This window comes from Protopterus annectens, chromosome 2.part0 (assembly GCF_019279795.1).
Source record: "Protopterus annectens isolate FY-2018-M chromosome 2.part0, PAN1.0, whole genome shotgun sequence".
NCBI lineage: Eukaryota > Metazoa > Chordata > Ceratodontiformes > Protopteridae > Protopterus > Protopterus annectens.
The window spans coordinates 1,275,641,517-1,275,669,145 of NC_056728.1; the positions used below are offsets into that span (position 1 = coordinate 1,275,641,517).

The 27,629-nt window shown below is 43.2% G+C and overlaps 1 protein-coding gene across 1 annotated transcript in view; it reads left to right on the forward strand.

Annotated features, from left to right (window-relative positions):
* HERC3 (HECT and RLD domain containing E3 ubiquitin protein ligase 3) overlaps positions 1-27,629 on the forward strand; it is a 1,624,372-nt gene that overhangs the window by 1,201,907 nt on the left and 394,836 nt on the right. Inside the window, exon 21 of the mRNA XM_044060395.1 lies at positions 24,822-24,888. Within this exon, the coding sequence (XP_043916330.1) occupies positions 24,822-24,888 (67 nt within the window). The remainder of the gene's footprint in view (positions 1-24,821; positions 24,889-27,629) is intronic.

The window sequence follows — 27,629 nt, forward strand, 5'->3', positions numbered from 1 at the left end:
TGCCGACCAGTCACGAGTGGAGTCCCACAGGGATTGGTACTGGGTCCTTTCCTGTTTGGCATCTACTTCTCAGAAGTCCAGACCAACATGGAGGGATGCTGGCTGTCCAAGTTTGCAGATGACTGCAAGCTGGGAGCCATTATTAACTCCCCAAGTGATGTAGATATCCTACAGAAAGGCCTCACTGAGACCAATGACTGGTGTTGAAACCATGGCCTTAAGCTTAATGCCAAAAATGCGTAGTCATTCCATTTCGGAAAAACTCAGTTCCCACTAATTACCACATCAATGGAAGCCCACTGAACAGTGAAGGCGTAATAAGAGATCTGGGGACACAGGTTGACAGCAACTTCTCCTATGACCACCACATTGCCCTGTGGTCAAAAAGACCTATGTGGCACATCTCATTACCAAGGGTTTTGCATCCAGGAAGAAAGAGTTCATCATCTCTCTCTACTTTTCCCTCATTAGGCTAGTCAGAGTGTATTGCCCCATTTGGCCTGTACCTCACTAGACACATGCAACAGCTGGAAAGGCCACAAAAGTACCTCACAAAGAGGATCCTAGTCCTTAAACACGTATCCTACACAGACGGACTCAAAAAAACTCCAGCTATGCTCTGTCTTATCTTGTCTACTAAGAGGCAATCTCTGCTTGACTTACAAAGCCATGTCTAATCCAGGTCTGTTAGAAATGCTACATCTCATCTAAAGAAATTCCAATCACTCCGCACCACACGCTCCAGAGACCTCAAACTTATTACCACAATCAACAAAACATGCTGAAGGGACAGGTTCATAACCCAGAGACTGCTCATGCTCTGGAATAGACTTCCCATACATGTCAAGCAGAGCACCTCACTGACCCTCTTCAAGAGAAATATTGATGAGTGGATGGGAAATAGAAAGTTCACCCCGGGGAACTAATGTCGGATGGCACGATGCCAGGGCACTTCTGTGGGCTAGGCTTGTAAAGGCCCAAGGGCCATTAGCCTAGTACACACCTGTGAACCTATGAACTGCAGAAAAAAGTAGTTCTGGGCATATGGTGGGTGCTAAGAAGAGCACTTTTGGAAGACTAAAGCAATACTAATTTCATGAACTTTCATTTTATTTATTTGTATAACATTTGTTTCCTGGGAAGGTCCGACTTGGAATGAAGCTAATTTTCAGCGGAGGCCCAGAGAAAAACACTCCAGATGTGGGTCTTTGTAATGTGGGAGGAAACTGGAGTACCTGGAGAAAAAACACACGAATGCAGGGAGGACATGCAGACTCTGCACAGTAGGCACTCCAGCTGAGAATCAAACTGGAGAACCTCTTGCTGTGAGGCGACAATGCTACCACTGCACCGTCCATGCACCACTGTGCCGTCCACTACCCTGACTTAGGAATTCGGGTCCATTACTGTCATGAGAAACCCTAAACATTTGAAAGAATTAAAAATAAGTAAATAAATGTGAGGTGTAGTCTTAACAGCATTTTTGAGCTGGGAAATACTGACATCAGGAAAAACCAAGAGGGAAAAGGAACACACACTTGTTCTTGTATATTTTTGTGATGTCACAGTATGAGTCATCATGGGAGCTTATTTGCAGGAACATTCAAATAAAAGTGATTAATGATGGTTGGTATAGTGGAAAAAGCCTAACCATGGGACCCACAAAGTAAAGCCCTCAATATTAGTTCAGTTGATTGAAAGTGGCATCACTAAAAGTAGTTTTGAACTAAACAGAGCATTCATGATTGCATTAATTGAAACCGTTTTCACTGCCTTTTTTCAGTGAGTCACAGCAAATCCCCTGGAGGTCTACACTTGGTTGACTTTGAGGTATATATTGAGAAATCTCTCCCCTTCACTGACCCCTTTTTATGAATTGTGTTAGAATAATTTATCATAAACTAGATTTCTCACACAATGGCAGACACCGCGATTTGAATGTTCTTTGTGTGCTACAGTGCATTACTGTTTGCCCTGATCTGAACATGCTGATATACTATTTGCTTCTGAAACGGCAAAGAGCACATAGGTTTTCCTGTAACTCCTGAAGACAGACGCTAGATTAACATACATGTGTCCATCTGCCTGTCAGTACACACACACAATAGCACATGGTTTGCAACTGGGAAATCTGACATTTAGATGCAAGGATACAGGACTCCTGGGTCTGTGATATAGGAGGATGAAATCTTGACTACAACCTAGACAAACTGTGGGAGAGCCAAGCAGGGGGAGGGTGGGCGTGGGCAGCTTGCACAGGCTTTTGCCCATCTTGGGGGTAGTGCAGAGGTGGCCTGGCTTACAGCAGTGCTGGTACATGCTGGAAAGAGGGACATGAGTGCATGCAGTGTATGGGTCAGGGCATGTCTTGCCTGCAAGTTCACATAATGGCTTTTATGGGGCTTGAGCTGGAATGTAAACACCCACAGGGAAAACTGTAGCAGGCCCTTGTGTCTACAAGCGTACACAGCAGCCACTGGAGGGGGAGAAGTAAGGTCCAGAATAAGAAATAATCCTGATAACTGTCTGTATGATGGCCTTCAGTGATCCACTCTCATCCTTAGGAGAATGAATGGGCTTATTGATTGTGGGAGGACATTTGCTTAATAGATAGCAGAGAATGATAAAAGCAACTAAAACTACTCGGGGCTTCAGAATGAAAGCTCACTTATTAAAGCACAGCTTTTACCTGTGCAAAACTGCTTCATATGCTAACGATAAGTTATCTTAACAATAGCTACAGCTGTGAATCCAGGTCCCTAGAGGATGTAGCCAGCTGATAGAATAGATATGGAAAAGATTGATTGTGTGAACTGAAATTTCTTTGGGAAGAAAAGCTTTCCACCTGTTCATGTCTAACACTGGCTGTCTAGTTCCAAGACTGTCAGAGTCAGAGATGAGACTTCCAGTAATTCAGTACGCTTTGTACCTTAGCAAAAAAAGACAAAAGCAAAGTCCTCATTCCCAGGTATATGCTTTATTTGACCGGATAACAGTCTATCCGTAGCCTCTCTTATGCACGCATTGGAGAGAGTTTTCAAGTCTGTAGTTAGCAGCAGTCTGGATTACACCTGAGAATTCTGGGCATGTCTGAAGTCTTGTAAACCAGGTTAAGCTTTTAATATGTTTCAGTGCCTCATTACATCCTGCCATGTAGATATAAAATCATTGATTTGCACATTTGGTATCTCTGTAGTCTGTTTCATATTTAAAACTAAAAATATGCTCAAGTGTCCAGAAAGTAGAAAGAAAAGGTAAAAAATAACAGTATTACAAACGTTTCCCCTATTCTTAGTGACTTTACTAAAAAGGATAAATTGGTGTCAAATTTTGATTGTGGTGAAAGTTATAGGAGTTGTTGAGCCTTTCTGGTGCCTATTAGTAAAGATTCTACTGAAATTAAAAAAAATCTAATGAATAATTGGAAAATCATTTTGGGAAATAATGATTTGGCAAACATAGTTTGGTATAACCCAAAGTTTGTTTACAAAACAGATGAATTTAAAGGCATTTTTAGAATGGCGGTGAGTTTTCTTTGGCCAACTTTTATTGGGTCCCTTTGGTACCTATCCATGCTTCAGTTGTAAACATTGTAGGTATATTAATTCAGTGAACAGTGTTTTGAAGCATTTAAACAGGACTATTACTTTAGAAAGTCATTTAACTGCAAATCTGTAGGCATTGTTTTATTTAGCAACCTGCTGCAGCTGTAAAAGCTTCTGTGTGGGTAAAACCACTAGAAAACTCTCCGAGAAATTGCAAGCATATCGCAGCTATTAAAAATAAAGGTTATGCTGATGCCTTGGCTAAACACTCATCTGTTTGTTCAGATTTAAAAAAAAAAAAATTGTTATTCATAATGCAGTTGATCAGTCAGTCTTTATTGACCAGTATAATAATGTACTTCAGTGTAAAGAACTGAGGTGGCAAATTACTTTGGCAGCTGATAAACCACCAGGATTGAATAGTGGTATTAATGTTAATTGTCTGTTAAAAGTAAAACATTTTAATTTATTTAAAATGTACTACCTTTTTAATATGGGGCTAATATTTAAACTAATGTGGTTATATGTTGAAATTAGACTCATTATGTCAGCTGGGGTTTACATCATTTAACACTGAGTGTATATAAGAAAGTTAAGTGGCTAATTTGTTCTGATGAAGTTCTTGTTTAAAATGAAGAAAAGTGCTTAACATTTCCATATTTGGTGGGTTTGCTGCCTTTTGGATACTTTAGAGCATATTTTTTAGTTTTGTTGCTCTTCCGCTTTTTCTATGTAGGTGTTTTTTTGTTTCATCTTTATATTTAATTTTAATCTATACTTTACTGTTTTTTTTCCAACTTTCAGGACACTTGCTTGATTTTCATGTCTTCTTCTTCTTCAGCTGTTACCATTAGGGGTCGCCACAGCAGATCCTCTGTTTCCATTTCTTCCTGTCCTCTGCATATTGCTGTGTCACACCAACCACATCCATAAACCTTATCTTAGGCCTTCCTCTTTTCCTCCTACCTGGCAGCTCCATCCTTGGTATCCTTTTCCCAATATACCCAGCATCCCTCTTCAGCACATGTCCAAACCATCGCAATCTTGCCTCTCTGACTTTGTCTCCAAACCGTCCAACCTGAGCTGACCCTCTAATATACTGATAATCCTGTCCATCCTTGTCACACACAGTGCAAATCTTAACATCTTTAACTCTGCCACTTCCAGCTGTGACTCCTGCCTTTTTGTCAATGCCACCGTCTCCAACCCATACAACATAGCTGGTCTCACTACTCTCTTGTAGACCTTTCCTTTCATTCTTACTGGTACCCGTCTGTCACAAATCACTCCTGACACTCTTCTCCACCCATTCCACCCTGCCTGTACTCTCTTCTTCACCTCTCTTCCACACTCACCATTACTCTGAACTGTTGATCCCAAGTATTTAAACTCATCCACCTTTACCAACTCTACTCCCTGCATCCTCACCATTCCTCTGTCCTCCCTCCCATTCACACACATATATTCTGTCTTAGTCCTGCTGACCTTCATTCCTCTCCTCTCTAGAGCATATCTCCACCTCTCCAGGGTCTCCTCAACCTGGTCCCTACTCTCACTACAGATCACAATATCACCTGCAAACATCATAGTCCATGGGGCCTCCTGTCTGATCTCGTCTGTCAACTTGTCCATCATCATTGCAAATAAGAAAGGGCTCAGAGCTGATCCTTGATGTAATCCCACCTCCACCTTAAACGCATTTGTCACTCCTACTGCAGACCACCACTGTCGCACTACCCTCGTACATATCCTGTACCACTCTTACATACTTCTCTGCCACTCCTGACTTCTTCATACAATACCACAACTCCTCTCTAGGCACCCTATCATATGCTTTCTCCAAGTCCACAAAGACACAATGCAACTCCTTTTGACCTTCTCTGTATTTCCCCATCAACACTCTCAGAGCAAACATCGCATCTGTAGTGCTCCTTCCCAGCATGAAACCATGCTGCTGATCACTAATCATCACCTCCCTTCTTAACCTAGCTTCTACAACTCTTTCCCATAACTTCAAGCTGTGACTGATCAGTTTTATCCCTCTGTCGTTACTACAGCTCTGCACATCACCCTTATTTTAAAAAATAGGTACCAAAACTCTTTTTCTCCACTCCACAGGCATCCTCTGACTTTCCAAGATTTCATTAAACAATCTGGTTAAAAACTCCACTGCCATTTCTCCTAAGCACCTACATGCTTCACTGGTATGTCATCTGGACCAACAGCCTTTCCATTCTTCATCCTCTTCATAGCTGTCCATACTTCCTCCTTGCTAATCTGTTTCACTTCCTGATTCACTATCCCAACATCATCCAACCTTCTCTCTCTCTCTTTCTCTTCATTCATCAGCCTCTTAAAGTACTCTTTCCATCTGCTCAACACACTTGTGAGTATGTTTCTCTCACTATCCTTTATCACCCTTACCTGCTGCACATCTTTCCCTGCATTGTTTTAACCTTTTCTTGTCTGTAATGTATGGTAGTGTTTCAGTTAAGAATTCTTCTACTAGGCTTACAATGTTGTAGGAAAGGATAGAAGAAAAATAGAGGCTACAGAGGCAGCCATTTTCATAGAAATACCCTTGAAATGAATCCCCAACCATTCTCCAGTTTAACAATGCAGAAATACTCATCTTTTCAGCTAAAGAAGTAAAAAAAAAAAGCATTCGCATAATAGCCCTATATGTAACCCTTGGTAACAATAGTGACACTGCCAAAGTAACCCTATGCCGGATATCCACCAAGCGTGAACCATGAAGCAATCCTATTGGGGAAACCCCACCTACACAATGAATCTATACAGTTTCACTCTGCTTATCAGTGCCCCAACTAGGCTCAACAAAAATGCCAGTAGAGAATTTACACTGAACTGAATTATTTTATTTTATTTAACATTTGTTTACTGGGAAAGTCCGAATTGGAACAAAGCCAATTTTCAGTAGTGGCATGAGGAGAAATGCTCCAGACGCTTGTCTTTGAAATGTGAGAGGAAACCAGAGCATCCAGAGGAAACCCATACAAACACTGGGAGGACATGCAGACTCCACACAGAAGGCACTCCAGCCAAGGTTCGAACCAGAGAACCTCTTGCTGTGAGGTGGCAACGCTACTGCTGTACCACTGCGCCGTCCATTATCACCTCTTCTTCAAAGAAACCAAATTACTATCGGTAACCATCTTACTACATTTACCACAAGGCAGAAAAACAATATCCACAGACAACCACAAAATAAGCAGGCAGGCACCCTCAGCAAATTCCATGTGCAAACTTTTATTTCCAGTCTTCAGCTGTGTAACTTGGCTATTCTAAAAATGCTTTTAGAAGAAGCTATCTCAGAATTTAACAAAATGTTTGTAAGTGTACTAGCACCAATCAGAACAAAAAGAATAAAATCTAACACAGCACCTTGGTTAACAAAAGAAACCAAACAGCTTGCGTTCATCCGAGGCGGAGCTTGGAAAGAATGCACACAAAACAAATCTCAAAGCAAATTGCAAACCTTCAGACTTCTCAAACTGTTCCAAATCCATACTAAAGAAGGCAGTACCTTATATGCTAGCCTCCAGGAAAAACACCAACATAACTCAAAGCTGTTGTGGGCATCTCTGGAAACATTTCTCCACCCTGATCATAACAGCCACACCAGCACCAGCAACATTGTCACCTGGTTCAACAGATGCTTCATCCAAACATTTTTCTCTGTCTTGTCAAAATTAATCTCTCCTCTACCCATTACTCAGATAAATGGCTTCACATCATCCTCTTTAAAACATGGCCCTACCCCCACAATCAGAAAGCATCTCCAAAGTCTTAAACCCACAATTCTAGCTATAGATAACCTTCCAGATGAATACATTAAAATGGCAGCAGACCCACCGGCCTTCCCATTTTCCATACCTATTATCCATTCCATTACAGAGAGCTATGTCCCAGCCCTCTGGAAAACACTTTGTCACATCCTTTCACAACGGTGGATGATCGTCAGAATTCTCTTAAGTACAGCCCTATTGCAGTACTGTCTCCCTTATCAAAAATCCTAGGGAAATGTATTCACACACCTCCTGAAGTACCTCCCTGCTAACATCCTCTTATTGCAGACCTAATACAACTGTCATTCAAGTTATAGCACAACTGCCCTTCGGCATTTCGCCAACATAATCATTCATCATAAAAGTGCAGGCTGCTTGGTCTTGTCCATCTTGAGTTATCCAAAGCATTTGACACTGCCCCAATCCTAAACTGACAACTGAACTCTCTTCCCTATGGCTCTCTCAACTTGCTCTGTCCTTTCTTAGCAATTGACAACATGTTGTAAAATGTTCCCTCTATTTCATATAGGTGTCCCCCAGGCTCATTTCCTGGCCCCCTGCTATTTAAAGCGCACTCTACTACTAAACAAGCTGCCATTTTGCAGGATGTCAAATCAACTCACCATCACCCTCACTTTCCATTAGCCTTCTAAACTTCACCCAAGTAATCTCCTCAACTACTCGCCCTAACAAAAACCACCCCCCAGGGTCCATCTTAGACTGGATTCTAGTCTCCCATCCAAACAAAATCACTCTGTGGCACTATCCCTGACACCTTCAGTGACCATCTCCCTGCCTTCATCCATCGATCAAACAGCTCCACCCAACACCAACACCTCTACATTCAAACTCGTAACCTCAATAACTTTAACCCCTTAATTTTCTCTAACATCTTCAAACAAATCAACTGGCAACCTCTAAATATCCTCCCACTTGACAATGCTGTTGAACATTTCAATTCCATCTTCCTAAATACTCTCAACTCCCTAGCCCCTCTAAGAAATAAGCGAATCAAAACTAACTCTGCACCATGGTTGACCAAAGAAACTAAACAAATCATGCGTCACAGAGACAGGTCCTGGAAGCTCTACCAGAAAAATAAACTATCCTCTACCTTACTTCTATACACCCAACTCCACAACCAAGTAAAGAAACTCATTACCAAAGACAAAAAAACTACTATATTAAACTTCAGTCCATTAACAATAAAAACCCTAAACAATTTTGGAAATCAGTCAATTCCCTTCTTCATCCCGGATCTCAAAACAACCCCTGCCCCAATCCTAATCTATCCGACAATGAACTTAGCTCCCTCTTCAATACCTTCTTCATTGAATCCATAGCTAAACTAACCATAACATTTCCTAATAACCCATCTAACTCCCTTTCCTCTCCACCCAACAACCCAAACAATAATCCCCCCGATTTCCATCTCAAACCTGTATCCACATCTTTTATAAAAAAGCTTCTCTCCAAGCTAAAGCCAGGTTCTAACGCCCCTGACAACATTCCCCCTTCCTTCCTCAAACATGCAGCTGAAGGTATCGCTCTTCCAATTAGTATTCTGATTAATAGATCCTTAACTGAGTCATATGTACCCAAACTTTGGCGTTCAGCCTACATCCTACCTCTTCACAAAGGAGGCAAAAACACTTCTATTTCTAACTTCCGTCCTATCGCCCTACTCTCTCCAATATCTAAAATTCTAGAAAAATGCGCCCACCACCAATTCTTACCCTATCTCATTCAAAATCACCTCCTTACACCCACACAGCATGGCTTCCGTCCCGGCCACAGTACCATAACTGCACTACTATCCTTCGAAACTATCAATCAAAGCTCGAGACTCTGGACTCATTGTATCCACAGGTACTGCTAGACCTTTCAAAAGCTTTTGACACCATCTCCCACACACACCTTCTTCATCATCTGGCTAATCTCAAACTCTCCCCAAACACTCTTTCCTGGTTCTCCAGTTACCTATCTGACAGATCTCAAGCAGTCAAATTGAAGAACTCATTCTCTTCCTTTTTGCCTACATCTACTGGCGTTCCTCAGGAATCCATCCTTGGACTCATGCTTTTCAACATCTTCATAAGCAACCTTCACACCTTTATTCCTGACACCACAGTCATCCAATATGCAGATGACTCTACCTTGGTCTGCTCTGCCCAAAACCTTCCTGAACTCCAGACCAAAACCCAATTAGCCTTTACCACCACAGAGAACTGGATGCACCAAAACCACCTTTCTCTCAACTCCAATAAATCCAAAATACTAATTTTTCTCCCCTCCAAAGTTTCCTCTCTGGACAAAAACACTTTCAATGTTCTCAGCCAAACTAACACTGCCATTGAAGTGGTCCCCTCTGCAAAACTCCTTGGCATCACCATAGACGAACACCTCAAATTTGATCTTCACATACAACATCAACATTAAGAAAACCCACCAAAAGCTAGGTATGCTATATAGGAACAATCACTTCCTTTCAAACTCCACTAGGCATACCCTGGCAACATCCTTCCTCCTACCTTCCCTTCTATATGGAGCCCCTCTCCTAACCAACTTGTCTGCTACCAACACCTCTAAGCTCGAAGCTTGCTATAATAAGATCTCTAAATTTGCCACCAAATCCAAAACATCAACACACCACTGCCACAGCCTTCGTTCTCTGAACTGGTTAGAACTCCCTAATCACCTAGACTATCTACAACTAACTACCGCTCACAAACAAATATTCTCACCTAATAAATGCCCAGCCTTAAAGGACATCCTTCCTCTATACATCCCTAACAGATCATTGAGATCAGAAAACCAAAACCGAATCTCCATTAGTAAACCGAAACGACCAGCTGGCCAGCTTTTACTCTCCTTCTCACTAGGTAAAAAATGGAACTCTCTGCCTACTTCACTTAGGACTATACCAAACACTGAATCCTTCAAAACTCAACTTTTTCTTCACCTATCCTCCAAATGGAAATGCTCCTGCTTTCACCCCACTTAAATTCCATAGGGACTCCTAACTAAGTACTCCTACTCCACTATACTCTCATACTTATTCTAATTTCTCAAAATACCTACAACTAACTGACTTTAAGCGACTGTAAGCATATAAATATTGATTCAAAAAAAAAAAACAAATCTGCCATCAAGTTCTCTGCAACTCTCAAATGTATTAACCCTACTTGTTTTTACAAACTATATTGCATGGATTTTTACTTTGTATCCTTTATTTGCATTCTGTAACCTATATTGTATTATACTATTTTTGGAGCTTTTCATACTGTAACCTATATTGTATTATACTGTTCTTGGAGCTTTTCTCCCCGGGCCTCCAGTGAAAATGGGCACTTCTTGGCCCAGTGGACTTCCCCGGTAATCAAACTGAAATAAATAAATAAATGTCGATGATTCCACCCTTCTGTGCACTGCAACAAATCATACAGAACTCCAATCAATCACCTCAGCATCCCTTTCATCTCTCAGATCTTGTCTAACCAATTCATGCCTGCTCATAAAACTAAAGAAAAACAAACTAATGTTCACAACCAAATAGTTCTGTGCCTTGAAACACACTTTTAATAGTGCATCACACCAGGTCTATATTAGATCAGCGAAATAGCATTACAGCAAATGCCGTTTCGCCGAGACCTATAGACCGAAATCTGAAAATAGCAAAGGCTCAGTTCAACGATCCCCCCCCCCCCCCCCAGGGGAGACAAATTGCTTGGCCTGAGCTGTGACATTGCCCTTTACCCCACTGTAGTGAGATCTCAGAGTTGGTATATTTAGTTGGGGGCCACAGCCCCCCACGTTGGAGGGTGTGGTTGCAAGGTCTCTGATTACATGTTGATGAAGCGTTCAATGAAACGCCTCTTCGAGCATTTAATATAGACCCCATCACACCACCATAGAAAAGGTAAACTGCACAAAACTACCATGCGTGACTATAGATAAAAAATCCAAAATTTGGTCAGCACATACTGCAAGTCATCAAAAAAAAAGGCATACAAAAGTGGGACTTTTCTATCAAACTCGTACCTAATTGATAAAATAAGGAAAACCATTGCCCAGTCCTACCTCCTCCTTCCCACACTGCTCTCTACATCAGCCATATTTATAAACTGTACAGAAAGCAAAGTTGGAGGCATGCTGCACTGAAGTAGCAAAAGTCTGTACTAACCAGTGTCTCGCCCTAAAATAACTACAATGATTAGACCTACAGCAACACTTAGTCTACACTCAGCTAGTCATGGCCCTTACAACTCCAGTAATCGCTCCTCCCTAAAAATAATCCTTCAGCAGTATTTATCATCCAGAGTGCTGCACTACAGTTAAACTTCTTCCGGCCACCACAAAGAAAAACAATGCTCCAGAAGATGCTCTGTATTCCAGTTATGTCAAGAAACTTTGGAATAAGTCATCACTTCTACTAAAACAGTCAGATTAGAATACCACCTTGACTGACTCCTGTACTTGTATCTCACCAAGATAATGAGAAACCTTTAAGCCACAACCATGTCTATAAGACACCTGGCCTATAGACACCTTAAGCACAAACACAAGCTGCTTGCACAGCTATATTTTCTCACCTCCATTTCTCCATAAATCTCTCCATTTCGCTTATTTTGCCTAAGTTGCCTCTTTTCCTTCTTATTTCTCCTCATACATCTCGACTTGTCAGTGCAAGAAATCTGGTGCCAAACATGGTGGCGGACGATGGCCCAAAATCAGGACAGATTTGTAATATTGCTCTTACAAACTTAGAAAATTGATAGAATTGCAGTTTTATATTAGCGTGCATTTTCAAAAGAATATAATGTCTGAAACTAAAATGTTTGTCATTATTTAAGGACTTGGGTCTTCAATGATTTGTCAGAAAACCACAAAATGTTAAGTTGTCAATCTCGCCTTCATTCTTGCTGGATGGGTTCGGAGCCGATCCTCGACTCCGACTCGGCCACTTACTAAAGCTCGAGAGCTAATTTTACCGGCTCGAGGCAACCCTATATCCCATGATGCAAGGCGATAACTACCCAGATCTCATTTGCCGCTTTCGCTTGCGAGGTGCATTTTTACCGGCTCCTGGTAAGTTTTCAATTTTTCAGACTTTGTCACTCCCTTTCGTTTTAGTCCACTACGGGTAATTGTCTTATCTGTTAACAGTTAGATTTTTAACCCTATCTCCCGTTAGTGGTTCCCCTTATCCACAGTTATTTATCCCTTCCCCTAAGTTAGGCCTTAAGCCTCCCCCTTTCCTAATTTTTTGTCGGGGATTCTGTGTGGTGTTTGGGTGTGTTTGTATCCCTGTTTTATTTTTTATTTGGATTGGGTGTTTTTTGTGTGTGAGTGTGTTTTTAGTACTTGGTGCTCCCTCGACACCGTTATGTCGAAGGACACAAAGGTCTCAGGCATCAAGAAGTGTGACTCGTGCTGTCAGAAAATGTCTCTGACAGACGGTCACACTTCTTGTGTTTACTGCCTGGGACCTCTGCACCTGCAGGACTCTTGTTCTGTCTGCCACGCCTTCAGCCCAAGAGTCCTGCAGGAGTGCAGAAATAAACTAATACTAAGGGGCTTATTAAAGCCTGAGAGCTCCCTGACTAAGTCTGCTCCAGGGAAGCCCTCGAAACCAGCAAAGCCTTCGGCTCCAAGTCCCAAGCCATCGGCTACTGGTTCGCCTTCTGTGACGAGATCGGCTCTGGCCAGAGCCGATCCTTCTGTGTCGTAGCGTACAGTATCGGCTCCACCCGGCGCCGATACCGCTAAATCTATGCACTCACTGTCTGCTCCGACTGGAGCCGACGTATCATCGGCTCCTTCGGCTCCACCCACCTCCAGAAAGAGATCAAGATCCCCTTCATTGGAGTCTATCCATTCGGCTCCGAGATCACCCCTGCTCTCAGAGCGGAGCCATCGGAGCCGGTCTTCTCAGTCATCCAGGCTTTCTGACCACGACCTTGAGAGAGTGGTGAGTAGGCTATTAAAGTCTCAGGCATTGGCCCAAATGCTCCGTGACTGTTGTGGCTTCGGAGCCGGTACCTCCCCCTTCGGCTCCATCGTCCTCTGCTCCGATCTCCTCCTTGATGCCTTCATTGGAGGGATCCGGGCGTCTGGTCTCTCTCGTCGGCTCCGAGGGGGCGAGTGGCATCGGACCCTTGTCTGACCCTGTTCTCCCTCTCGGAGCTTCGGCGCTGGTGAGCTCAGCCCCGACATCAGCCTCGGAGCCGTCCCTGTCGGTGCGGCCTGGGGTTCCTATCTCTTTGGAGCGGGAGCCTTCTGGCCTCTCTGATGGGGGAGCCTTCGAGGTGATGAGGAGTGTACTAGCCCCAGGGCGTAGTCAATGGTCAGTTCCATCAGCTCCTCCCACTACAGTGCCTGCTGACGTCTCTTCCCACTCTCTTGCTCCTGGACCCAGAGATCCAACGCCTCAGGTTTTCCCACTGGGAATATCTTCCTCTTCCGAGGCTTCTCCTGACCCGTCAGGTGAGCCTCCGCATAAGAGGACATGTAAGAGGAAACATCTGGACTCCCCCGAGTCTATTACATCCGATACCGACTTGGATGAGTCGGAGGGATCCCCAAGGTCCCCCTCTGAGGATGTCTCTTTCTCAGACATCCTTGAACTCCTTAAGCAGAGGGGGAACTGGCCTTCCCTTAATCCTTCCGAGGACGAGTCGGTATACCTGGAGGCGTTCGGTTCTCAACCCTCCACCTCCTGGGTGTCTCCGCCTTTCAACCCTCTTATGGACGTGGTGGCTCGGAAGGCGTGGATGGCCCCGGATTCGGTAGAACCCACTCCTGGAGGCCTTCTAAATTCATCACGGCCCCACCTGATAGGCAATTTTTGACAAAAGGTGTCCCGGTTGATGCCATGGTGGTGGCTGCAGCCACCAAGAAGGAACTAGCTGATCCTTCAGTACCTGTCCATCCTCCTAACAAGGATTCCAGGACTATGGATAGGAACGGCAAGCGGATATTTTCTTCAGCGACCTTTGCCATGCGGTCGCTGAACTACTTGTGTCACTTCACCCGCCTTCAAAGAGATGTTCTTAAAGAGTTGGGAGAAGTTTTACAGGATCCGTCAGCTGCTGGGTCCCAGGATAAAATTAACTCACAGCTAGGAATCCTAAACTCTATTGTTAACTCCTCCATGCGGCTCATTTCATATGCAGCCGATGGAGCGAGTAGGGCCGCAGGCACAGGAGTGGCTTTAAGGCGTCACTCCTGGATGCGGCTTTGTAATTTTGCAGACCCCTTCAAGGCGTCCTTCACAAACTCTCCTTTTGATGGTTCGACCTTGTTCGGACCTCAAGTGAAAGACACCTTGACTAGATGCGAACAAGATGGCAAGACTCTTTCTGCCGTAGGAGTCCATTTCTCCACCCCTTCAAGACCTTACCCAAATGGTCAGAAGGGAGGGAAAATGTGGTTCCGCAAATCTCAAGGAGTCACGCCTGACGCACGAGGTCAGTTTACCCCCAGAGGCAGAGGGGGTAACAACAACAGATGCCGCCCTAGGGGCAGAGGGGGTCCGCAGAATCAGGGTAGCAGGGGAGCCTCTCTCTGACAAACCCTTCCAGCATCCCTGAGATATTGCCTGATTGTCCACCTTCGGAGGCAGTCGGGGGAAGATTATCGCTGTACCCAAAAGCCTGGCTTTCCCTTACTCAAGACAAATGGGTACAGTCGATCATATCCGAGGGTTACAAAATTCCCTTTATCCAAACCCCAATTCAGCAAAAGGGAACCCTTCCAGACGTTCCACCCGGTCTAAGGGAACTAGCAGTACCAGAGATATCAAAACTGCTAGCAAAAAGAGCCATCCAGCCCGTCCCAGCAGACCAAATAGGATCCGGAATCTACTCAAGGTTCTTTTTAGTACCAAAAAAGACAGGGGACTGGAGACCAATATTAGATCTCAGCAAACTAAACAAGTTTGTAAAGAGAACAAGATTCCGGATGGTCACGCTTCAGTCCATTCTACCCTTTCTGGGCAAGGACAATTGGATGTGCTCGGTGGACCTTCAGGATGCGTACTATCACATCAAAATTCACAGGTGCTCCAGAAGGTTTCTCCGTTTTCAGCTGGGGGCCAGTCACTCCCAATTCAGAGCCCTGCCATTTGGACTCACTACAGCCCTCAGAGTGATCACCAAATGTATGGCAGCGGTTATGGCTCACCTGAGACGTCAAGGATTCCAGGTGTTTCCATATCTAGACGACTGGCTCCTCACTGCCACCACCAGGCATCAACTTCTCCAAGCCAGCGATTACACCATTCACATTTGCAGAGGGCTAGGGATCTCTATAAATTTCGAAAAATCTGCCTTGTTGCCTTGTCAATCTATTACCTTTATAGGCGCCAATTTGGACACCGTACAACTTTCAGCAAAGTTAACAGATCAAAGGATCTTGGATATTCAAAACCACATCCATGTGCTTCTCCAGAGCGACAAAATTCAGGCCAGGTTTGCCCTGAAAGTATTGGGTCTTATGGCGGCCGCCATAACACTTCTTCCCCTTGCCCGCTTTTATATGCGTCTCCTACAGTGGATGCTGTTCGCCCAATGGTCCTTTCAGTGACTTCCCATGCATCACAGGATCATAACTCCAATTTGCAAAAGGCATCTGACCTGGTGGATATTGTCCCCTCAAGTCCATCAGGGCAGACCCTTTTTCCTCCTGCCCCGGTCGCCACGGTTACATCGGACGCCTCCCTGATCGGGTGGGGGGGGCATTATCAGGGCAGGATGGTCCATGGCACTTGGCAACCTTTCGAATGCCACCTGCATATAAATGTCCTGGAGATGAGAGCAGTGCTTTTAACGTTGCAAGCCCTCCATGACTCTCTTCCCCTGGGGACTATTGCAGTCCAAACGGACAATATGTCTGTAGTGTGGTATATCAACAAGCAGGGCGGAACCAAGTCCTATCCCCTGTGTTGAGAGGCACTCAGACTTTGGCAGTGGGCAATCTCTTCTCAGCAGTTTCTGATAGCAACGCATATCCCCGGGAAGTCCAACATCATAGCGGACAGGTTGAGCAGAGCTATTTTCATGCCTCACGAGTGGTCTCTCAAACAATCTGTGATGGAAGAGATTTTTCAGAAGTGGGGCCTTCCTTGCTGCGATCTTTTTGCTACGCCTCAAAACAGCAAATGCCCCGACTTTTTCTCCCTCTTCCCCCTTCCAGGCCATCCCCCCAGAGATGCTCTAATCCAAGATTGGCCCCGGGGACTTCTCTATGCCTTTCCTCCCTTTCCTCTAATACCACAAGTAATTCAGAAAGCAACTGCCTTGAGAGCCAAGATGATTCTCATTGCCCCTTATTGGCCTCAACAGATATGGTTTCCGTTCCTGCATCATTATCTTTTGGTACAGCCATGGCATCTGGACCCGGTTCCAGATCTTCTGACCCACCAGTCGGGGCAGCTGCACCAATCCATACCTTCTCTCAACCTCACTGCTTGGTTGCTCCACTTCCGTCCCTAGCCAGGCTTCCTATGATTTCTAATCCCGTCCGGGATATCATAGTAGCTTCCCTTAAATCTTCCACCAGAAGGATTTACACTAGTAAATGGCAACGTTTCTCCTTCTGGGCAAAAGCTAGGAACATAGATCCCTTTACTGCTCCGATTCATTCGGTCTTGGACTTCCTCGCTGAAATATTTCACTCAGGATCTTCTTCCTCCACAGTAAAAGTTCAGTTGGCAGCCATTTCAAATTTTCATATCGGCTTGTCTGACCACAACATCATGTCCCATAAACTTTGCAAGGCATTCCTTAGAGGTGTATTTTTACTTAAGCCTCCGATTAGAGACCCCCCACCACAGTGGGATCTAAATTTAATCTTAACATCCTTGATTCTTCCCCCCTTTGAACCTGCGGCTACCTGTTCATTGAAATTTCTTTCTTGGAAGACACTCTTCCTAGTCGCCATTACTTCTGCCAGGAGAGTATCTGAGCTTCATGCCCTCTGCATTCGTCCTCCCTACTTAATCTTCCACAAAGACAGAGTTTCTCTAAGGACTAATCCGTCTTACTTACCCAAAGTGGCATTGCAGACGAACTTAAATCAATCTATTGATCTTCCAGTTTTTTTCCCAAATTATTCTAATAGAGCGGAGCAAAAACTACATTATCTCGATGTTCACCGCCAACTCCAATATTATTTGGACAGAACCAAACAAATTAGGAAATCTGATCAACTGTTTTTATCCTATGCAGAGAACAGGAAAGGCCTTCTGGTATCCAAGGTAACCCTATCTAGGTGGCTGTCTTCTGTGATTACATGCATTTATCAACTCAGAGGTAAAGAGTTGACTTCTAGGCCAAAAGCCCATTCAACTAGAGCACTAGCTACATCTACAGCTTTTCAGGCTAGACTTCCAATAGACACTATTTGTGCAGCAGCCACATGGGCCTCTCCTCATACCTTTGTTTCGCATTACAAATTGGACTTGGCCTCCAGAAACAGAGCAAATTTTGGTTCCACCATTCTCAAGAGTCTGTTCCATTGAGCCACCCAGGATAAAGGTGCTAGGGACGCGGTCCCATCCAGCAAGAATGAAGGCGAGATTGACAACTTAACATTGAGAAGTTATGTACCTACCATAACGTTCCATGTTAGTTGTCTTCTCTCGCCTTCTTTCTTGCATCCCGCCCACCATCCCCTAGCCTGGTCAGACCGAGAAGATTGTTCCTCTTCCTTGAAGAGTCCTGATCCAATTTTTCCAGCTAATTAGCTTACTAGTGTCACTAGATCAGATTGGTCTTTTTCGAGGGATTATTTCCCCCTTCCTCCTCCTCCTCCAGTTGGAGGAATATATTGCATAATTTTTCCTTAGCTACCAAACGAGATCTGGGTAGTTATCGCCTTGCATCATGGGATATAGGGTTGCCTCGAGCCGGTAAAATTAGCTCTCGAGCTTTAGTAAGTGGCCGAGTCAGAGCCGAGGATCGGCTCCGAACCCATCCAGCTAGAAAGAAGGTGAGAGAAGACAACTAACATGGAACGTTATGGTAGGTACATAACTTCTCATTTTGAAGCACAGTCCAAAAATGAGGCAAAATTCTGGACATTTGAGAGATCTCCCCCCACCACCACTGAATACAGCAGTTGAAGATATTTATATTAGTTATCCTAAAAATTCAATTAGGACAACGCAGTGGTGCAGCTGTAGCATTGTCGCCTCATAGCAGGTGGTTCTCCAGTTCGATTCTCGGCTGTGGTGCCTTCTGTGCGGAGTCTGCATGTCCTTCCTGCATTCGTGTGGGTTTCCTCCGGCTGCTCCAGTTTCCTCCCACATTATAAAGACATGCATCCGGAGTGTTTCTCTCCGGGCCTCCGCTAAAAATTGGCTTCATTCCAAGTCAGACTTTCCTGGTTAACAAATGTTAAATAAACAATGTATTAAACCATTATTGTATGCTGCTTTTTCTATTCTTAATGTAGTGTTTCATTAGAACTCTACATATTAGACCAACTGTATGTTGTCTGTTTTAATTGTAATGTTTCCCATGCAACTTTATCTATTAGAACACTACTATATGTATATTTGTTCTCATTGATGATCTTCGTGTTTCACTGTTGCAGTCATTACATTTGGGTAATCTGCTGGCAGGTTGCCCTCAGTCAGCCTGAATTCCAAAGTCTTGGGTCCTGCGTCGGTTGCTGTCTTCTCTTCCATGATGTCAGGTCATCAGGGGTATAAAACATGCAGCATACGCCATTTTCTTTAGTCTTTCTTGATGCACGATGCCTGAAGCAGAAGCATTTTGCAAGTGACGGTCGGCCGACTATTGAAATATTCGAGTTTGAGTTTCAGAACCGAAGTCTTCACTAAAGCTAAGTACCCCATTGGGGAAACTTTTTTCTTGCTTTTTACCGATGTCAGAAAAAGTTAATAATTGTATTACTTGTGGGAAGCAAATACCTCATAAGGATTTACATTTATACTGTATTCTTTGCCTAGGCCCTGATCACAACGTCCCTGGCTGTCGGTTTTGTGCTAGATTTAACCAACGCGCTATTAAGCGTCGATATATTTTTGCATCAAAGTATTTTGGAAAGAGATTTAACTACCCAGAAATGTTTTCTGATAGCAATCAGACTACCGGAGTACATAAAAAACACAAGGAAAAGGACAAAGAAAGGCAGTCAAGATCCAAAACCGACGACGAAGCTCCTCCTAAGCCAGTCACCACTACTCAAGTGCTTTCGCAGCCCCTGATACCTGCTACCTTCGAGTCGCAGGCCTCTACCGACACGCATGTGGAGTCCGGCATGCTGCAAGATACTTAAGGTATTGGACCGGATGTATCTCCCTCGGATGGGTCTGGAGTCGCTGAGCAGGCACTTCTGAGGGTGTATTCAGACCTCAACATTTGTATATCAAACCGATGACAGCTGCAAAAACCAAAGACAAAAGCAACTTCTAAAACTAAAAAAATGATGCATGAACCACGTGCACAGGCCTCTCTGCCTAAAAAACAGATGATCAAAATGGCTGAAGACCTTATTACCTTGATCAGGGGTACCCAACCCCCTCCAGATAAGAGGCCTAGGCAAGACACTGATTATGAATCTTCAGATCAGGTTTCCATTTCTTCTGATTCCTCTTCTGATCAGGAATTATCTATACCTCCGTATGAGGATTCTGATGCTGAGGAGTCTATTCCATCTGCATCTCCTCCTGCGGGATTATTCATTTGGAGAAACCTTGCATACTTTGAGGGAGCATTTTCATTGGGAGAGTCAAGACTTCTCAGAATCAAAAAAGAGGCTCAGGGATTTCCTTCTCCCTCAGCACAAGCCTTTAGCCATTCCCCCTGTTTTAGGCATTGTGGATGATGTGTTTTCGGAGTCAAGTTTGACCCCTGACTCCTTACCTCCAGCTCCCAGTAAGCCCGACAGATATTACAGGGTCCCTGACTCCATAAAGTTTTATTTAGAAACCCTGCTGCTTATCCTGAAACTATTTCACAGGGTCCAAAGGGAGTTAAGGCCTCAACAGCAAAAAATCCTACCCCCTCTGACAGAGATTCAAGGGCACTAGACAGATGGGGAAAAAAGCTTTATACGTCTGCAACCTTGGCAATCAGGGCCTTAAACTGTCAATTTCATATGCTTAAGTACCAACAACATGTTATGGGATTGCTGAAACCAAAAATGATGATTTCAGAATGTGCAGAAAATAAATAATTGCAGGAATTATTGCATGCAGCTGAACAAGTTGGAAAGCATACTTTGCAGTGTGGTTTTGATTCCTTAGAGGCCTCCTGCAGGGCTGCAGTTACTAGATCTGTGATTAGGAGGCATGCCGGGTTAAAGGAACAAAATTTGCCTGATCATGTTAAAGCTAAATTGCTAGATGCACCTTTACAGCATGATTCTCTGTTTGGTATTAAGGCAGAAGAGGTTTTAAAGAGAATGGAAGACAAAGCTAAGTCTATGCAAACTGTCAAAGACTTCTTACAAGTGCAGCCACCAAGATTCAGTAGACACTGGCCTACAAAAAATTGGTCCTTTCCTGTGTCAGACAGAGCTCAAAGGGGCAAATCCAGGCATCCTAAGGGTTCCAGATACCAGGTGCAAGATTCATACAGGTCAAAGTAATGGGGCGCTTCCACCTCCAAATCTGGAGGAGATAAAGCGCAAACCTACAGAAAGCAATCCCAATGACTTCCTCCTGCCTACACCAAGCACCTATCTTTTGGCAGCACCCATGGGGGAAATTAGCACTTTTTTCTCAAAATTGGCAGTTATTAACCCAGGACAAGTGGGTTCTAAACATCGTATCACAGGGATACAGATCCCACTTCCACACTCTGCCAGTGGCAAATATTTGGCCAGATCTGCCAAAAAATCAATGGGCAGAGGCACAAACAGGTTACATCCCTCATGGATATGGGGGCCATTCAGACAGTACCAGAACAGGAAAAAGGACAAGGTTTTTGCTCAAGACTGTTCTTGGCACCCAGAAAAGACAAGGCCTGGCGGCCAGTACTGGATTTATCGATTTTGAACACATACCTGGACATTCCAAAATTCTGACTTTGCAGCAGCTTTTGCCCATGCTGGGCAAGAATGCTTGGCTGGTGACTTTAGACATAAGAGGCATACCTGCATGTCCCAATAAGACAGTCATGCAGAATATACCTCGGATTCAAGGCTGGCTTAATGCATTACCAATTCTCTGCAACTGCCCTTTGGCTTATCTACTGCGCCCAGGGTCTTTACAAAGTGCCTGGCACCAGTAACTGCATTTTGCAGACAAAAAAGTATACAAATATATCCTTACTTGGACACCTGTCTCATTCAAGCAGAGAACAAGGACACTCTTCTTCGGCACGTGGCATTTGTGAAAAGGCTTTTAACATGCCTAGGGTACACAGTAAACAAAAAGAAATCACAACTGGTACCCTCTCAAAAGATAACATTCCTGAGTGCAAGCTTGGATACAACTGCCCAGATGGCTTACCTCACGCCAGACAAGCAAAGGCAACTGACTGCTTACTTCAAACTGATGGCAACAAAAACCCAGTCTTCTGCAAGGCAAATTCTGCAGGCTCTGGGCTTCATGGCATCCTGCATCCTACTAATTCCATATGCAAGACTGCATATGAGAAAACTTCAGTGGTACCTAAAAAGTTTATGGAGTCAACATTCACACAGTCTGGAAACAATGATTCCTCTCATTCCCTGCCTGCAACAGGAGTTTCTATGGTGGGCAAAGGCATGTCACCAAAACATGGGACTGCCCTTCACTCTACCCCCTGCCAGCCAAACCTTAACAGCAGATGCATCAGATTATGCCTAGGGGGGCCCACATGGCAGGAAGATGCATTCAAGGCTTATGGACACCAAAACAAATGCATCTACATATCAGCCAGAAAGATGCTAGCTGTTCAAAATGCCCTAACAGCCTTCAAGGACTTACTTCATCCAGGACAACTACTGATAAAGACGGACAACACCACAGTCATGTGGTATATAAACAAGCAAGGGGGCACACACTCATATCCCCTTTGCAGATTAGCCATGGCACTGTGGGAGACAGCTTTGACCTACCAAATACATCTTCATGCTCAATTCCTGCCAGGAAAACAAAAGACTCTTGCAGACGATTTAAGCAAAAACCTTATGGATCCTCACGAGTGGAAACTAAATCCACAGGTCTTCAGCATGATAACAGAGAAAAGGGGGTGCCCAGACATAGATCTATTTGCCTCTCCTCAAAATTATCAATTGAAAAGATTCTGCACAAGGACTTATCACAGACAAGCATGGAAAGTAGACGCCCTATCCTTCAGTTGGAAAAACCTATTGGTTTACGCCTTTCTTCCTCTGCCTCTTCTACCCACGGTCCTCCTAAAAGTCAGACAAGAGAAGCCAAAGATGATATTAATTGCCCCGGACTGGCCCCGCCAATACTGGTACCCAATCCTAAGGAACTTGGCTCAATACCCAGCTTGGACCTTGCCTCAAAGACCACAACTACTGTCCCAGCAAAACAATTAGATCCTGCACAATCAACTACAGACTCTGAACCTGGCAGCATGGCTAATCATGTGGTCATACAAACAACACCTCTCAGTAAAGCTGTAATGGATGTCATTTTGGAAGCCAGAAGGCCTAGTACTAGAAAATCTTATGCTGACAAATGGAAGAGATTCTGTGCTTGGAATCGAGCACAAGGAACTGATAAAGCAGAACCAAATATTCCTCAAATATTACAATACTTAACTGAGATGCTTGACAAAGGCCTATCTTTCTCATCAAAATCCATGCCTCTGCCATTTTGGCTCATTACAATACAGAGCCACCAATTTTTTCTCATTCTTTACTAAAGCAGTATCTTAGAGGAGCCAAAAAATTAAGGCCTCCTAGAAGGTCACCATTACCTGCATGGGATCTCAATTATGTGTTTGAAAAGCTCACCCTGCCTCCATTTGAACCAGCTGCTACCGCTGATCTAAAGTTCTTATCATGGAAAATGGCTCTGCTACTAGTAATTACTTCAGCAAGAAGAGTTTCAGAGCTACAGGCCCTCATGGCTGTAGAGCCTTTTATCCCATTTTACCCAGACAGGGGGTGTCTGAGAAAAAATCCTACTTTTATGCCTAAGGTGGTTTCCAGAGTGGCTCTTAACCAAACAATTCATCTGCCAACTTTTTATCCAAGTCCGCAGAACAAGGGGGAAGAGAATTCTGCATTCCTTGGACGTGCACAGACAGCTCAGATTCTATTTGAGCAGGACAAAAGCTCTAAGAAAAACTGAGCAATTACTAGTGTCATATGCCGCAGGATCAGAAGGAAAGGCTATTTCAAAGCAGACAATTTCAAAGTGGATAAGCCACTGCATCCGTTTCTGCTACTTACACCATGGTAAACCTGTGCCCAAGGGCATTAGATCTCATTCCACCAGAGCTGCAGCTACTTCAGCAGCCTTTCTCAGAGGAGTACCAACCAAAGACATTCTAGAGGCTGCTACTTGGAGTTCTGATCACACCTTTACAAAGCATTATCATTTGCCTCTCTACTCTAAGTCCAGGGCAGGCTTTGCCACTGCAGTGCTGCAGGGCCTTATAGCCGCACCTAATGCTATTTAGCTCCAGCCTCCCAACCATAGCTTTGGGATTCTACCCAAATGTAATGACTGCAACAGTGAAACATGAACATAGTACAGTTGTGTACACTTACCATAAATGTAGATGTTCGAGTGTATTCACTGTTGCAGTCCAGGTTACCCTCCTGCAGTCCACCTGTCATTCTGAAGTTTATCTTTCCTTCTCTATCTTCTACAACCTATGTGGTGTATTTGCTTGTAGATGAAGATAAAGTTTATATTGTTGCATGTGTGTGTGTATGTATGTATATATATATATATATATATATATATATATATGTGTGTGTATATATATATATATATATATGTGTGTGTATATATATATATATATATATATATAGTTTTGCTACCTTTTTGGGGGCACCTGACATCGGGGGCAAGAAAAACTATCGGCTGCATGTTTTATACCCTTGACGACATGATGTCATGGAAGAGAAGACAGCAACTGACGCAGGACCCAAGACTTTGGAATTCAGGCCTACTGAGGGCAACCTGCCAGCAGATTACCCAAATGTAATGACTGCAACAGTGAATACACTCAAACATCTACATTTATGGTAAGTGTACACATCTGTACTTTTGGAGTTTTTCTCCCCAGGTTCCCACTGAAAAGAGTTTTTTTTGTCCAGTGGGACCATCCTGGTCAACAGAAATAGGTAACAACCAACAGCACATTTACTATTGCTAACAACATGGAAAGTTCCTTTAGTGAATCTCCGAAACATTCTTAGAAACTAAACTAAAAGTAAGAAAAGTGTGTCTTTATAACTGAACTTGGTGCTTTTTTCCCTGTCTTGGATATTAACACATTTTTTTCCATCTCTTTAATTATAGGAGCCTTCAGCAGCTACTAGATTACACTGGTGATGATTTTGAGGAAACTTTCTGCTTGAATTTCTCGGTAAGGAAGGTTTTATTGTCTTTTAGGCCTTTACATTTCCTCACTGAAGCCTTAGTTTTTTTAAGTCCAGGCTGAGACCAGTACTGTGAACCTTCAGTTGCTGACTACAGTTCATTTTGTATCACCTAGTGAAGGAATGTTACCTTGTCCAGCCAGGATAGAGCTTTAATTGTATTACCTAAGGCTGGTTGAAAAATGAAGGCAAAACCAAGAATGAGTTGGCTGGGGCTGATGAAGACTTTTGGGCCTTACCCTTTGTCTCCCAGTAATGCAGTGTGCAGGAGGCTGATCTTCTGCAACATGTACATCTAGTGCACACCAACAGACTAATACTCTGCACTTTTCCTCCATGTGTCCTGTATTGCTGGCCTGTGTCAAAGATCAGAAGCACATCACTCACACACCTTGTAAGCTTCAGTTACTCAACGCTTGAACAGTAATGGAAAACAATGGTCTTTGCCAGTGTTTGTGGATAGTTGTCAGAATATTACTGGGGGAGTGGCACAATCAGTTTCCAGCCATTATCATTCATCTTTTATTTGTGTATGTATAACATGTCGTATTTATGGCTTGTGGGAAGTAATATTTAAAGGGACACTATCTCGTTTGTAAAATCAAATCACATTTCTCCTTCAGACCGAAGCTGCAATAGCACCACCCACTTAGTAAATTACCGACCTGTTTGTGACATCAGTAATGGCGTCCTTACAATCCCACCCACTCAAGTCACTCACATTCCCACCCACAGTGCCATTTTTCTTTTAAATATACTGTGCCTCTTTAAGTCCCATCGTCAACTGCCTTTTGGATTTGCGTTCCTATCATATGAGTCAGACTGATGCCAGTATTAAAAATTCTGAATTAAAACCAGCTAAAGTAACACCCACTTTCCTTATGTGATAAACAGTCCTGCCTACAACTGCATATCCAGAGATTACAGTCTTGTTTTAGGTCCCTGTAAGAGCTAAGCTTTTGCTTTGCAGTTATAATGTTCCGTAAGACTTGTACATCGGATTTCCAAATGTGTTATTTACTTATTTTCATTCCTCCTAAAAGTAATGTAATCTCTCTTCACGTAAAACCCTACTGTGCTCGTACTTTGTTAGCCTACTGCCAGTAATGCGATATCGCAATTGCGGTAATGTTTTTTTACATGTTTCGTTTCTTTTCTTTTTCCCCCCTTTACAATCAAGCAAAACTAGATTGTTTACCCTTTACAATCATGCAAAACTACATTGCATGATTGTAAAGGGGGAAAAAAAGAAAAGACGCATGTAAAAAACCGTTACCGCAATTGCGATATCGCATTACCGGCATTAGGCTAACAAAGTACACTCCACCCAGAGCAGATCCAGCTTACTACAGTTCTTATGACAGGAAAATAAAGAACACTGTGCTGAACAAGCCAAGTTCCTGGCATTTTTAACTTGCATTTTAAACCAAACCAAAATTATTTCCCAACAGCAAATGTATTTTAATGTAGCAGAGTGCAGGTTGGCAGCTCCAACTTTGTACATTTATTCATACCTCTCAGCTGTACAGATTTTCACAGAACGCCCAGATTTTTGTCCCATATTTTTGGTCTGTTTCAAATGGAATTATGGTTTTCTAGCACATTGTTAGTAAAATCATTGAGGGCTAAAGTCATCAAATAATGACAGACATTTGAGTTTCAGGCTTCATAACCTTCAAAAAATTTATGCTAATGTAAAACCTGTTATTCTATTAACTTTCTAAGTTTGTATGAGCAATAATTAAAAAAAAAAACAACCCTATTTCTAGGCCCTTGTCCCACCATTATTTATGGCTTTGTCCAGATTTCCTGCTCTAAGAAGATGAGAGGTATGCGTTTTGCCAACATTTTTAACGTAATTCACATACGTGCGTGCATGTGAGTGCATAGCAGTACATGCATGCAAGTGCTTGAGTTGTGTGTATGACTGCATACAAATGTGTGCATCTGTTTGTCTCTGCGGGTGGACACCTTTGTGCATGCATTTGTGCATAACTCAGTAGTTATGTAGAAGTATTTTTCTCAAATGTTACTGACATCCCACATTTGTTCTCATATTTTGTCCTGTCCCTTAATCCCTGAGGAATTCAGAAAAGTCAGTAGCACAGGACATTAGTTTGTTTACCTCTTATTCTTCAGAAACTGTACGATTATGGAAAATCTGTTATTCCATTAACTGTAATTATTTTTAAGTGACAGAGTAATATTTAACAAAAATCCCTGATTTTGCCCCTCCCCCATTATTTTTTGCTATTTCAAGAAATCTTGAGCAAAGAAATTCAGAGGTATGCAGGAAACTATACCGCTCACCTGTAGCTGGTTTTGCAGATTCTCTTGTGAGTTTTACTTCACATTTTTCCCTGTGCCAAGTTTTATGGTAAATCAGTGAGAATTACAAGCATGGCAATAATGCTCGGCATTAGCGTTTCATATTTCTTATTGCTCTGAAAATAAACGTTGCTGCAAAGCTTGTTCTGTTATCTTTTTAATTGAATTAGAGTAATATTAAAAAATATACCAGATTTTTGTCCCTGTTATTTTTGGCTATGTCCAGAATTCTTTAGCAAAGAAGATGAGAAGTAATGTAGGGAACCATACCTCTCAGTTGCCCTGGATTTTGCATGATGTTTTGGACTTTGGCTCATATTTTCCTGCCCTACCCCTTATTTCCTGGTACATCACTGCGGATTACAAGCAAGTCAGTACTTGTAGACATTAGAGTTTTATA